The 13,966-nt window shown below is 45.9% G+C and overlaps 1 protein-coding gene across 1 annotated transcript in view; it reads right to left on the bottom strand.

Annotated features, from left to right (window-relative positions):
* Positions 1 to 1,599: 1,599 nt before the first annotated feature.
* Positions 1,600 to 13,966, bottom strand: part of RAB40B (RAB40B, member RAS oncogene family) — a 39,385-nt gene continuing 27,018 nt past the window's right edge. The window contains exons 3-6 of the mRNA XM_046677527.1: positions 12,718 to 12,778; positions 11,911 to 11,988; positions 10,920 to 11,142; positions 1,600 to 2,668 (exon numbers count right to left, since the gene is read on the bottom strand). Of these exons, the coding sequence (XP_046533483.1) occupies positions 2,397 to 2,668; positions 10,920 to 11,142; positions 11,911 to 11,988; positions 12,718 to 12,778 (634 nt within the window). The 3' untranslated portion in view covers positions 1,600 to 2,396. The remainder of the gene's footprint in view (positions 2,669 to 10,919; positions 11,143 to 11,910; positions 11,989 to 12,717; positions 12,779 to 13,966) is intronic.

Here is a 13,966-nt window from a genome sequence, read left to right on the forward strand (position 1 = left end):
GAGAGCAGCTTTCTCTAGGGTTCTGTTTACTTTTCATTATATTTTCTGTATGTTCACCACCAAAACACGTATAGTTCTACTTAATATGTTCCGCATTCGGGTTTGTTTTTATTTCACAGAAATGCCGCTCTGATCTGCTAAGCACTTTCCACTGTGAAGCATAACTATTTCCTTGTTGTGTGAGTGTCCTGGAGCTGCCATAACCAGCGCCACAAACTAGGGACCTAAAACAGCAGGAGCTCGTCCTCTCACAGTCCAGGAGGCCAGAGTCTGAAATCCAGCTGTGGACAGGGCTGCACTCCCTCTGGAGGCTGCTGGGCGGCTCCTTCCTGCCTTGTCCAGCTTCTGGTGTCCTTCGTCTCTGGAGGGCTGAGGCCTCTGGGTGCCTGTGCGCTCCAAGCACCAGGCCCTTGGAAGGGCTCTCGGTCACAGAGGCTCAGAGGACTGTCTTATTCCTTCTAGGACATCAGTGGTAGTCCTGAGGAGTCCATTTCCAAAGAAAGTAGAAAGGGGAAAAGAGCCCTATTTGGCCTGGATTAACCTTGCGGCCAGGGGGTCTATTCCCAGTAGCCCATCGTCATGCACCGGCCTCAGGGAGGTGCGTTCTCACCTCCCTTCAGGGTCTCAAGAGTGTGCTGTTCGGAGGGAGGAGAAGAGGTGCGTGGGGTTTTCATTCACCTCGGACCTCTCCTATGTCTCTCCTGGTCGCACATGCAGGAGAGAGATGCCCCACCTTGGCTGACCCTGCATTGGTCACTGCAGGTCAGAGGACAGCCCGTCTTGCGCACCGTGGCCGTCCCTGTTAGTGGTCAGTGGGCCGGCCCTTCTTCTCTCTGCTCTCTCCATCCACTGCCCAACGAGAGAAGGTGCCATGGTCCTGCCAGGCTGTCCTCCCAGGCCGGCAGCCCCTTGTGAGGTACTGTCCCCTCAGGGTTTACCTGCTGTCCACTCGCCCATGGACACTTGTCCCCATCGGGGGCTGGACAACCCCGAGCCTGGCTCCAGGCCTTCAGTGGTGGCCATGCTCAACTCTGCTCTCTGGGCCTCGGTTCCACCATCTCTGAATAAAGGAGATGCTCCCGATTCTAGGGTCCCTTAAATTTCTGAAAATCCATAAATCATTAACAGAAACTGAGGACATCTGGGTGTTTTCTCATTTCACGTTATTTTTACCCCTCATTTTAGCCTCCAGCTGCCACAGAGAGATGTCTAGCAGGTACAACCAGGAAGGAGAGACCCTGCCCGGGGTCTTTGCAAAGTCAGCACCGTCCTTCATGTGTCACTTGTGATTGGTGATAGGACCTCGTCTGTTGGGGGAGAGCCTGAGGACGTCTGTGAGCACACCAGGGGCTCCTCTCCAGGATCTTACCAGACAGGCGCACGCTGGAGTGCCACTCCTTACCACTTCCCACTTCCTGCCCCGACGTCTCTTTTCAGGAGAAGGAATCTTTTTCAATAGATGATACAGTTCAGGAGTGAAGGCTTGTTACCAACGCTGAGTACGAGCACTAATGTGTGGCGCCTGAAACAGGCAATAGAGCAAATGAAATAAAGGGCTATATAAATATCCCACATCAGAAAGAACCAGAGGCAACTCTACCAAGAAACAAGTACACATTTTATTGTTGAGAAACATTTTCTTAAATAATAGTGTTCACTTCATTCCTTACGAAACAGCTCTGAGTGACACTTTCCTTGCCAGTCTGCATCTGTAGTGCCTATGTTGTGGCTGTGTTCAATATAACAAGAGATATCTTTGGCATTTTCTTCCCTTAGCTTCATAACTTGTGGAACATCTTATACAAAAAAAAATGTAGATTTACAGAAAAATATGCATATAAATCACTTATTAATCCCAAAACGTAGTAAATAACATAGCAAACGCTTTATCAAACCCATTTCATGCACAGCCGGACAGATCTGTTGTGCATAATCTCTAATGTGTCTGCAGCATTTTATAAATTAGTGCTTTGATGTGAAAAAGGAGGTTTACAAAAAGCCCCTCTCATCACGTTGATGACTCTAATTTATCTATCATTGCTTTTCAGAGTCCCTTGAATTTATACTCATCACACACATATCACCATTCTTATAAAAGCAGTTATTTTAAGGAAAAAGTTACACTGCAATCATGATATAAGTGACATTCAAAATTTGATGTTATCAAGAGTTGAGCAGAGAACTAACTTTCCCTTTATAAACACAAGTCTAAAATAGGAGCTTCATGCACATCCACATAGAAACATCAAAGTCGAACCACAGGACGGGCTTCACTGTGGGGAGTGGTATGGTCACCACTGGGAGGTGTCTCTTGGATCTAGAATGGCCTCTCGTCTCCCAGTGCAACTGCTCAGAGTCTCCTGGAGATTCCAGCCTGTGTCTGTCTTGTGCCTTTTCTAGGAGACTTTACAACTATTTCTGGTGCAGCGTTTGGGCGGGCTCTGGGGTGGGCGGGAGGCCTTAACTTTGCGGAGGCTGCTCCTCTTGTGAGTGGAGCTGGCAGTGAGGGAGTAGGATCGGCCGTGCATCATCCTGGTGTTCAGGCCATTGGCCATCGAGAATGATTTGAGGTGGCTTCTTAAGGCCATAGGGAGCGGTAGCTTGTCCACCAGGTGCACAGGAGTGCAGGACACCACTGCTCGGCAGCACAGGTCCTGCAGGCTCAGTACTTGGGAAAGAAAAGAAAACTGTGTTTAGTTTTTGCTGTCCTGGACACAGGGCCAACGAAATGGCAGCCTGCATGCCTGTCTGCCCTCCTTTCCCAGGACTTGGGCTGGGTGGACTACAGGATGTTGTTGCTGAACACCCCCTGCAGCACCTGGCAGGTAGGAGATAGATCGTCCTGCTTTCATCAAACTCAGTTTGCCCCCAAACTTGAGACCCTGGCCATCTCTTTCTCTGGGTCTGAGAGACGAGTTGCCCTTCCTGGTGATGGTCAATGAGATCTCCTCCAGGACTCAAGTATGACCACAGTTCAGGGTTAGAGACCAAGGCTTCAGGAGACATGCTTTCTCAGTTGTATAGCTGACACCAAAACGTGTATTATTAAGAGACGTCAGCATCACGCAAAGGGAGCACTTTCCTTAGCCTCTCCCCACTAAGATATAACGAAAAGGACATTCGTGAACCAACAGTGGACACCCATGCAACACAACAGACATCTGAGAGATCCATGCAGCCAAACGTCTGAAGGTGGGGGTGCTGGAACCCCGGGAGGCAGTGGAAGGAGGTGAGTGGATCTCTTCCTGCTCCCCAGCAGCAGTGATCTAGGGCACGGGACCTCACACAGTGGCCAGCACTCGACTCTGAGAGGAGGGGGAAAGGGCAGCCCTCCACGGGAATGCTTTCACTCTCAGAGCTGCCTCCCAGCCCGCGGGAACACCCCACTCAGTGGCTCAGTCGGGGGGGGGGGGCCCTCAATCAAGCTGAGCAGCCCAGGTGGGCAGCCAGTGAGTGCAGAGTGTGAGTGTGGGAGGGACAGAAGGCACCCCCCCATCCTGCCTGGTGTATCAGTTCTGCCAGTCCGCCAGGGCAGACGACCCTTGCCAGAGCACCTGCACCTACGTGTGTGAAGCAGCAGTGGCCAGATGCAGAGAGCCCTCTCAGCACAGCCTCCAATGAATGGGAACAATGGGCAGGGGTGGCAGTGGGCTCAGACAGTGCAGCTCCTGCTCCACCCCAGTGGGGGCAGTGGAATCTGCAACCAGATCCTACCACTATGCAACAAAAGTCCACCCCATCAAACAGCATGAAGAAGGACATTAATGCTCCAGATCAGAAGGAAATGACAAGCACCCAGAAACCACTCCTGAAGTCACAGAAATTTATAACGTAAGTGACAGAGAATTCAAAATAGTTGTCATAAAGGAACTCAACCAGTTACAAGAAGACTCAGAAAGACAGTTCAGTGAGCTCAGGAATAAAATTAATGAGCAGAGGGAATTCTTCACAAAAGAGATTGAAAGTATAAAAAAAATCATAAATGTTGGAGATGAAGAACACAATGAATGAGATTTAAAAAATCTGGAATCCTTAAAAAACAGAGCTGATATTATGGAGGACAGAATTAGCAATTTAGAGAACAGAAATATAGAAATGCTTCAGGTGGAGGATGAGAGAGAACTAAGACGAAAAAGAAATGAAGAAATTCTTCAGGAAATATCCGACTCAATTAGGAAATGCAGCAATAGGATCAGAGGTATTCCAGAGGGAGAAGCGTGGAAGAAAGAAGAAGAGAGCTTGTTCAAAGAAATAATAGCTGAGAACTTCCCAAACCTGGGGAAGGAGCTGGAATTACATGTAAAATGAAGCTAACGGAACTCCTAATTATATCAATGTAAAAAGACCTTCTCCAAAGCATATAATAGTAAAACTGGCAAAAGTCAATGACAAAGAAAGAATACTAAGGGCAGCAAGGCAGAAGAAAATAACTTACAAAGGAACCCCTATCAGGTTTTCAGCAGATTTCTCAGCAGAAACCTTACAGGCTAGGAGAGAATGGAATGATATATTCAAAATCTTGAAAGACAAAGACTTTAAGCCAAGAATACTCTATCCTGCAAAAATATCCTTCAGATACAATGGAGAAATACAGTCTTTCCAAAATAAACAAAAACTGAGGGAGTTCATCACCACAAGACTCCCCAACACAAGAAATGATCAAGAAGGTCCTCATACCTGAAAAAAAGGAAAGAGTTTACAAAGCCTTGAGCAAGCAGATAAACAGGCAGACAAAATCAGAAAATTGCAGCTCTCTATCAGAGCAGGTTAGCAAACAATTATAACATTAAAGATAAAGAGAAGGAAAGCATCAAAAATAACTATAATCACTTCATTTTAATCACAAACTCACAATGCAAAATGGAGTAAGTCATGACAAGAATAACTTGGACAAGGAAGAGGAAAGACACAGAAACTCCTTAGACTAAGGAGATAAGAGGCTATGAGCAAATGGACTGTCATGTATGAGATCTTTTATACAAACTTCACAGTAACAACTAAACAAAAACTCAGAACAGAGACAGAAATGATAAAGAGAAAACTGAGAACACCATCATAGAGAATCACCAGATTGAATTAGCAGTTGGAAATACATGGGATGAGAAACAAGGGAAATACAGAACAACCAGAAAACAAGAGACAAAATGGCAGCACTAAGCCCTCATCTATCAATAATCACTGTAAACGTAAATGGATTGAACTCTCCAATCAGAAGACACAGAGGGGCAGGATGGCTTAAAGAACAAGACCCAACAATATGCTGCCTCTAGGAAACACATCTCAGCTCTAAAGACAAAGACAGACTCAGAGTGAAGGAATGGAATATGATTCTACAAGCAAATGACAAACAAAAGAAAGCAGGCATTGCCATACTTATATCAGACAAAGTAGACTTCAAGAGAAAACAGGCAACGAGGGGCTGGCCCCATGGCCAAGTGGTTGAATTTTCATGCTCCACTTCAGTGACCCAGGGTTTCACTGGTTCAGACCCTAGGCACGGACCTGGCACCACTCATCAAGCCATGCTGGGGTGGTGTCCCACATAGCAGAACTAGAAGGACCAACAACTAGAATATACAACTATGTACTGGGGGGCTTCAGGGAGAAGAAGAAAAAATAAATAAAATAAAACAGGCAATGAGAGACAAAGAGGGGCAGTATATAATGATAAAAGGAACACTACACCAAGAGGACATGACACTTATATATGCACCTAACACAGGAGCACCAAAGTACATAAAGCAACTATTAACAAATCTAAAAGGGGAAATTAACAGCAACACAATAATAGTAGGGGACCTCAACACACCACTTACATCAATGGACAGATCTTCCAGACAGAAAGTCAACAAGGAAATAGTGGAATTAAATGAAAAACTAGACCAGATGGACTTAATAGGCATATATAGAACACTCCAACCAAAAACAGCAGAATACACATTCTTCTCAAGTGCACATGGAACATTCTCAAAGATAGACCATATGTTGGGAAACAAGGTAAGCCTTAATAAATTTAAGAAAATTGAAATCATATCAAGCATCTTTTCTGACCATAACGCTGTGAAACTAGAAATCAACTATAAGAAGAAAGCTGGGAGAGTGACAAATATGTGAAGACTAAACAACATGCTACTGAACAACCAAAGGATCACTGAGGAAATTAAAGGAAAAATAAAAAAATATCTGGAGACAAATGAAAATAAAAACACACCATAGCAACTCATATGGGATGTAGCAAAAGCAGTCCTAAGATGGAAATTCATACCCACATTAACAAAGAAAAATCTCAAATAAGCAATTTTAAACTACACCTAACAGAACTAGAAAAAGAAGAATAAACAAAGCCCAAAGTCAGCAGAAGGAGGGAAATAATAAAAATTAGAGTAGAAATAAAGGAAATTGAAACAAACAAACAAAAAAGCAGTAGAAAGGATCAATGAAACTAAGAGCTGGTTCTTTGAGAAGATCAACAAAATTGACAAACCCTTAGCCAAACTCACTAAGAAAAAAAGAGAGAAGACTCAAATAAATACACTTAGAAATGAAAGAGGAGAAATTACAATGGATAACACAGATATACAAAGGATTATACTATGAAAAACTATATGCCAACAAAATGGACAATCTAGAAGAAATGGATAAGTTCTTAGACTCATACAACCTCCCAAAACTAAATCAAGAAGAAATAGAGAATCTGAATAGACCAATCACCAGTAAAGAGATTGAAACAGTAATCAAAAACCTCCCAAAAAATAAAAGTCCAGGACCAGACGGCTTCTCTGGAGAATTCTACCAGACATCAAAGAAGATTTAATACCTATCCTTCTCAAACTATTCCAAAAAATTGAAGGAGACAGAACACTTCCTAATTCATTCTATGAGGTCAACATCACCCTGATCCCAAAGCTGGATAAGGACAATGCAAAGAAGGAAAATTACAGGCCAATATCGCTGATGAACATAGATGCAAAAATCCTCAACACAATATTGGCAAACCAAATACAGAATACATTAAAAGGATCATACACCATGATCAGGTGGGATTTATTCCAGGAATGTAGGGATGGTTCAACATCTGCAAATCAGTCAATGTGATATATCACATTAACAAAATGAGGAGTAAAAACCACATGATCATCTCAATAGATGCAGAGAAAGCATTTGACAAGATCCAACATCCATTCATGAAAAAAACTCTCAATAAAATGAGTATAGAAGGAAAGTACTTCAAGAGAATAAAGGCTATATATGACAAACACACAGCCAACATCATATTCAATAAGGAAAAAGTCATTCCTCTGAGAACAGGAACAAGACAAGGATGCCCACTCTTACCACTCCTATTCAACATAGTACTGGAGGTTTTGGCCAGAGAAATTAGGCAGGGAAAAGAAATACAGGGAATCCAAAGTGGCAAGGAGGAAGTAAAACTCTCGCTGCTTGCAGATGACATGATTCTCTATATAGAAAATCCCAAAGAAACCATCAAAAAACTATTAGAAATAATCAACTACTACAGCAAATTTGCAGGGTACAAAGTCAACTTACAAAAATCAGTTGCAACTCTATAGTCTAATAATGAACTAACAGAAAGAGAACTCAAGAATACAATCCCATTTACAACCACAATAAAAACAATAAAATATCTAGGAATAAATTTAACTAAGGAGGTGAGAGACCTATACACTGGAAAGTATAAGACATTATTGAAAGAAACTGATGATGACATAAAGAAATGGAAAGATTTTCCATGCACATGGATTGGAAGAATAAACATAGTTAAAATGTCCACATTACCTGAAGCAATCTACAGATTCAACGCAATCCCAATCAGAATCCCAATGACATTCTTCATGGAAATAGAACAAAGAATCCTAAAATTCATATAGGGTAACAAAAGACCATGAATTGCTAAAGCAATCCTGAGAAAAAAGAACAAAGCTGGAGGCATCACAATCCCTGACTTCAAAATATACTACAAAGCTACAGTAATCAAAATAGCAAGGTACTGGTACAAAAACAGGCACACAGATCAATGGAACAGAAGTGAAAGCCCAGAAATAAAACCACACATCTATGGATAGCTAATCTTCAACAAAGGTGCCAAGAACATACAATGGAGAACAGAAAGTCTTTTCCATAGATGGTGTTGGGAAAACTGGACAGCCACGGGCAAAAGAATGAAAGTAGACCATTCTCTTAATGCCATTTACAAAAATGAACTCAAAATGGATCAAAGACTTGAAGGTAAGACCTGAAACCATAAAACTCCTAGAAGAAAATATAGGCAGTACACTCTGACATTGGTTTAGAAGCCTTTTTTTTTTTCCTGCTTTCTTCTCCCCAGATCCCCCCAGTACATAGTTGCATATTTTAGTTGTGGTCCTTCTAGTTGTAGCACATGGGACGCCACCTCAACATGGCCTGATGAGCAGTGCCATGTCCGCACCCGGGATCCAAACCCTGGGCCGCCAAAGTGGAGTGCGCAAACTTAACCACTTGGCCATGGGGCCAGCCCCCTGGAAGCATCTTTTTAACTACGATGTCTACTCAGCCAAGGGAAACAAAGGAAAAAATAAACAAATGAGACTTCATCAGACTAAAGAGCATCTGCAAGGCAAAGGAAACCAGGAACAAAACAAAAAGACAACCCACCAACTGGGAGAAATTATTTTCAAATCATATATGCCACAAGGGGTTAATCTCCAAAATATATAAAGAACTCATAAAACTCAGCAAAAAAACAACCAACCTGATCAAAAAATGGGCAGAGGATATGAACAGACATTTTTTCAAAGAAGATATACAGATGGCCAACAGGCATGTGAAAAGATGTTCAACATAACTAATTATTAGGGAAATGCAAATCAAAACTACAATGAGATATCACCTTATACCTATCAGAATGGCTATAATCGCCAAGACAAAAAATAACAAATGTTGGAGAGGATGTGGAGAAAATATACTCATATACTCATATACTGCTGGTGGGAATGCAAACTGGTGTAGTCACTACGGAAAACAGTATGGGGATTCCTCAAAAAACTAAAAATAGAATTACCATATGACCCAGCTATGCCACTACTGGGTATCTATCCAAAGAACTTGAAATCAACAATCCAAAGAGACTTATGCATCCCTATGTTCACTGAAGCATTATTCACAATAGCCAAGACATGGAAGCAACCCAAGTGCCCATCAACTGTGAATGGATAAAGAAGAGGTGGTGTATATATATACAATGGAATACTACTCCACCATAAAAAAGACAAAATCATCCCATTTGCAACAACCTGGATGGACCTTGAGGGTATTATGTTAAGTGAAATAAACCAGACTGAGAAAGAGAAACGCCACATGACTTCACTCATATGTGGAAGATAAACACATGGACCAAGAGAACGGATTAGTGGTTACCAGAGGAGAAGGTGGTTGGTGGGTGGGCATAAGGGGTAAAGTGGCACGTATATATGGTGACTGAAATTTCGCAATGTTATAAACTATTATGACCTCAATAAAATAATAAAAAATAAAACAAACTAACCAAAAAAACATGTATTATCAGCTTTACAGAGACAAACTCGAGAATACACTTGACCAGCAAATGCTGTAATTTACGTTTCACCTACACCGTGCACTTTGTGAGTCAGGTTCCCCGCCCAGGGGAGAGTGGGGCTCCAGGGGACTGGCTGAGGAGGGAGCAGGAATCTCATCCCCACCCTGGTGCAGTCGCCACAGCACCTCAGCCCTGCAGGAGGCAGACAGAAGGACGGCCCAGCGGGTTGGCCCAGGATAAAATCAAGGTCCCAACAAGCAGCTCTTTCAGAACCATGGTACTCAATGGGGGGCGATTTTGACTCCCCAGGACTTTCGGCAATGTCTGCAGACATTTGTGGTTTTCACAACTGGGAGACAGGGAGAGCAGGGGTGAGCACAACATCCCAGAGAGCACGGAGAACCACGCCCTCCAAAATGACAGCAGTGCCGAGGGGGAGAACCCCTGGTTCAGAAGAATGGCATTTTGTCAGTCAACTCTATGCTGCCCAATTCCATGAATATAGATTTGTCTTCTTTGTCCCTTAAAAGAAGTAAGCTGACAAGTTACTCAGAGGAGAACAGTGACAGCCAGCCGCACTGTGTCACAACAGGTTCACACAATGCAGATGGAAGGTCAGCGCATACAGTTTGGGGCATATGAACACTGAGGAATTTGAATAGTCTATTCCAGCTGCAAGTTTCATTATATTAGAAATATTCTATGCACTTCTATTTCTCAAGTTCCTTTCTTTGTAAACAAAATAAGTTGCAAGTGAATCATTCCTAACATGAGATGCTCTTCCCCCAACCCTCGATGTGAAGGACGCGGGAGAGCGCGGCGCAGGAGCCTCTCACAGCCGCTGCCTTGGCTGGTTCCTCTGTTCTGCCCGAGGAGGTGCTGACCCCTTGCCACTGACGCCTGTGGCTGCCTCACTTATAAACGCCTTCACCTCTGCCCACGTACAGATTTCAGAAATGCCTCTGGGGCCGGCCCCCTGGCCGAGTGGTTAAGTTCGCATGCTCTGCTTCGGTGGCCTGGGTTTCGCCAGGGTGTGGACACGGCCCCGCTCACCAGGCCATGCTGAGGTGGCGTCCTACATAGCGGGGCCAGAAGGACCCATGACTAAAATATGCAACTATGTACTGGGGGGCTTTGGGGAGAAGAAGGAGGAAAAAAAAGAACATTAGCAACAGATGTTAGCTCAGGTGCCAATCTTTAAAAAAAAGCCTCTCGTGAGCCTTCCAACAAAGTTGTAAGGATGATTTCTCTCAGGTTAAATACACCTACTCTTCGAGAATGGATCCAGTGGCCTTGAGGGGGGTCCTGGGCAGCAGACCAACATCATCTGGGGGGCCATGGGGTGACCCTAACTGGCACCTACCCTTGCTGGGCCTCCAGAGCCGGTCCATCCCGTGCCGCAGCAGCACGACCCTGGCCAGCTCCGTGAAGGACTCAGTGACGTTGAAATTGCACAGAGGGCTGACCTCGAAGAAGGTCACGCCCAGGCGCTCCGCATAGGCCTGGGCCTGCTCCGTGGGGACCTGCCGCTTGAAGGCCAGATGCAGGCGGTTTCCCACCAGGATTTTAGGGACACCGGGGGCGTGCTGAGGGGTGAGAGAAAGGCACGGAAAATGGTTACTTGTAGAAGCTTTTGTTGTTGTCGGCTCCATGGGTGTACTGGCATGAGGGGCGTCCCCCAAAATTCACGTCCACCCAGAGCCTGTGAACGTGAACATATTTGGAAATGGGGTCTTTGCAGATGTAATTAGTTACAGTGAGGTCACGGGGTGGGCCCTAAATTCAATCACTGGTGACCTTATAAGAGGAGGAGAGATCACAGGACATACAGGGGAGAAGCCACGTGATGGTGGAGCAGAGACCGAGCGATGCCCCTACAGGCTGAGGATTGTCAGCAGCCGCCAGACGCTGGAGGAGGCAGGAAGGAGCCTCCCCTGAGGTTCTGGAGGGAGCGCGGCCCTGCCGACACCTTGGTTTTGGACGAGTGGCCTCCAGAACTGAGAGGATAAGTGTCTGTGGTTCTAAGCCCCCAGTTTGCGGTCAGTTGTTACGGCCGCCCCAGGACACTAATACAGTGGGTTTGGTACTGACGGCTCCACGTCCCCACTGGCAGTTGGGTGAGTCAGGGTGCGGCAGGCAGAGCCCAGTCACCACCATTGACCCACCACCCACAGCAGGGCAAGCTGTGGTGCCTGACGGCGTGCAGGGCCTTGACTCCAAGTGAGGCCCGACCCTGTGCCGGGAGGTGACACTGCCTCCCTGTTGCTGAAGCCTTGTGCCCTGGCCCCATGCCCCGCCCCTGCCCCCACACCCTCGCAAGCCCACACGCAGGGAGCTCTGGCATGCTGTCATACCTCATCGATCTCCTTGATCCAGCGGTCGATGCCATCAAAGGACCAGCGGTTTGCAATGTCGTAGACGAGGACCACGCCCTGGGGGTGAGGCACAGGCTTACCTGACGAGACAGCTGCAGGCGCAGCACTGGGCTGCACTGCCACGCGTGGGCTGCTCGTCATGGACTCAACCAGCTAAATAACCATGTTACTTATTCTAACACAAAACATGTTATTTTGATTAATCTACCAAATGTAGCAGTTTTATGATTGTTTCCGCTGATATTTCATAAGCTCATTGATAAGCCTCCAATGTCAAGGGGAGTTAGGGACTAGAAATCAGCTCCCCACATCCAGGAGCTGCTCCAGGGGTACAGAACGTGGGGGCTGCAGGGATCCCCACCTCACGAGGAGCAGAGCCCACCACCCAAATGGAGCACTCGCGTGAACATGCACAGACACACACACACAATCATAAACGCACACAAACACACATGCACACACGTACACACACGAATACACATACACACATGAATGTACACAAAACTCAGATGCATGCATGTGTATGTGCAAGCACACAGACATGCACAGACGTGCACAGACGTGTGCGTGCGGACACATATGAACACAAGTGTGCACTGCACTGATGCACATGCATGTACACAGCTCACACCTGTGCATGTACATACACATGCACAGACACACTTTGAGATTCTTTCATTAATTTACATATGAGCTTCGTTGCCTCATCCTCCAAGTGTGCATTAAAGAACATTCCACATGTTATTGTTCAAAGTCAGTCTGACCTCCCAGCTCAGGGAATGTTACCTGTGCGCCCCGCGAATAGGAGCGGAATATGGTACAAAATCTTCCCTGCCCAGACGTGTCCCTAGAAGAGACGTTGGAGACAAGTGAGAAGAAATCACTGGTTCGTCCCGACAAGTGTTTTCACCCTGGGAGCCACAGCAACGCGTTTACAATCGTTGGCTGGCGGCCAACCCATGAAGGTCCAAGACCCCAACAAAACAGTCACGTTGTCCCCTGAGTGATCTGGACATTGGGATGTCCTTCTGGGCTCATTCTCTTTTCTAACTGTCATTTTAAAAGTCAAACTAGAGAGCCAGCCCTAATGGCCTCGTGGTTAAACTTCAGCGTGCTCCGCTTTGGCAGCCCAGGTTCGGTTCCCTGGGTGTGGAGCCACACCACTCATCTGTCAGCAGCCATGCTGTGGTGCTGGCTCACACAGAAGAACCAGAGAACTTACAACTACACCCAACTGTGTACTGGGGCTTTAGGGGGAGAAGGGAAGGAAAGAGGAGGAAGATTCCCCTGCCAAAAGATAAATAAAATAAAGTCAAACTAATGAAAACAGTGATGGGTTTCAACATAATAATTCTGACATTTAAATAAATCTAATTTAGGTTTTAAGAAATTTGTTTAATTTGGAGATAAGCTGTGTAGTAAGGAAAATGAGTCTACACCAGGGAAAAAATAGGCCAAAGGACTTGGCGATGCCTCAACTGCCAGTTGAAATATAAGTTGATCACATCAAGTCAGCCGTGAGACACACGCCTGAGTTCCTCAGTACAAGGCGCTGACGCGGCCGGCACATAGAGCAGGAGAAGGAAGAACGCATGCCCGGGCTTGAGGCCGCAGGCTGTGCCCGTGGCAGTGGCTCTGGGACCAGCGGATGCCGTTTCCCGGCATCTTCGCTAAGGGCAATGGGGACACATCTGCGTGTGCAGCTAATGCGCCCATATGAACAGGTGACCCCACCGAGACGAGAAGTCCCCGGTGGGCCTGCCCTGCACGCCAGGTGTGTCTGCACGTACAAACAGTGAGATGCAGCACGGCCTTGCTGCTTTCTTCCTCGTCACCTGCAGGTGGTGACCCGCCCCTGCCTTCTGAGTCCCATTCAGGCCACCACTCAGGAGAGCAGGGGCCAGAGGTACCAACCGAGGGCAAAGGCATGGGACGAGCACCTTGTGTGCTGAGAAGCAAACTGATCAGATTTCGGGGATCAGCCCCAACAGAACCTCGAAGTTTAGGCTTTGCCTGCAGATGGAAATTGCTAGGA

This window comes from Equus quagga, chromosome 11 (genome assembly GCF_021613505.1).
Source record: "Equus quagga isolate Etosha38 chromosome 11, UCLA_HA_Equagga_1.0, whole genome shotgun sequence".
NCBI classification, from domain to species: Eukaryota; Metazoa; Chordata; class Mammalia; order Perissodactyla; family Equidae; genus Equus; species Equus quagga.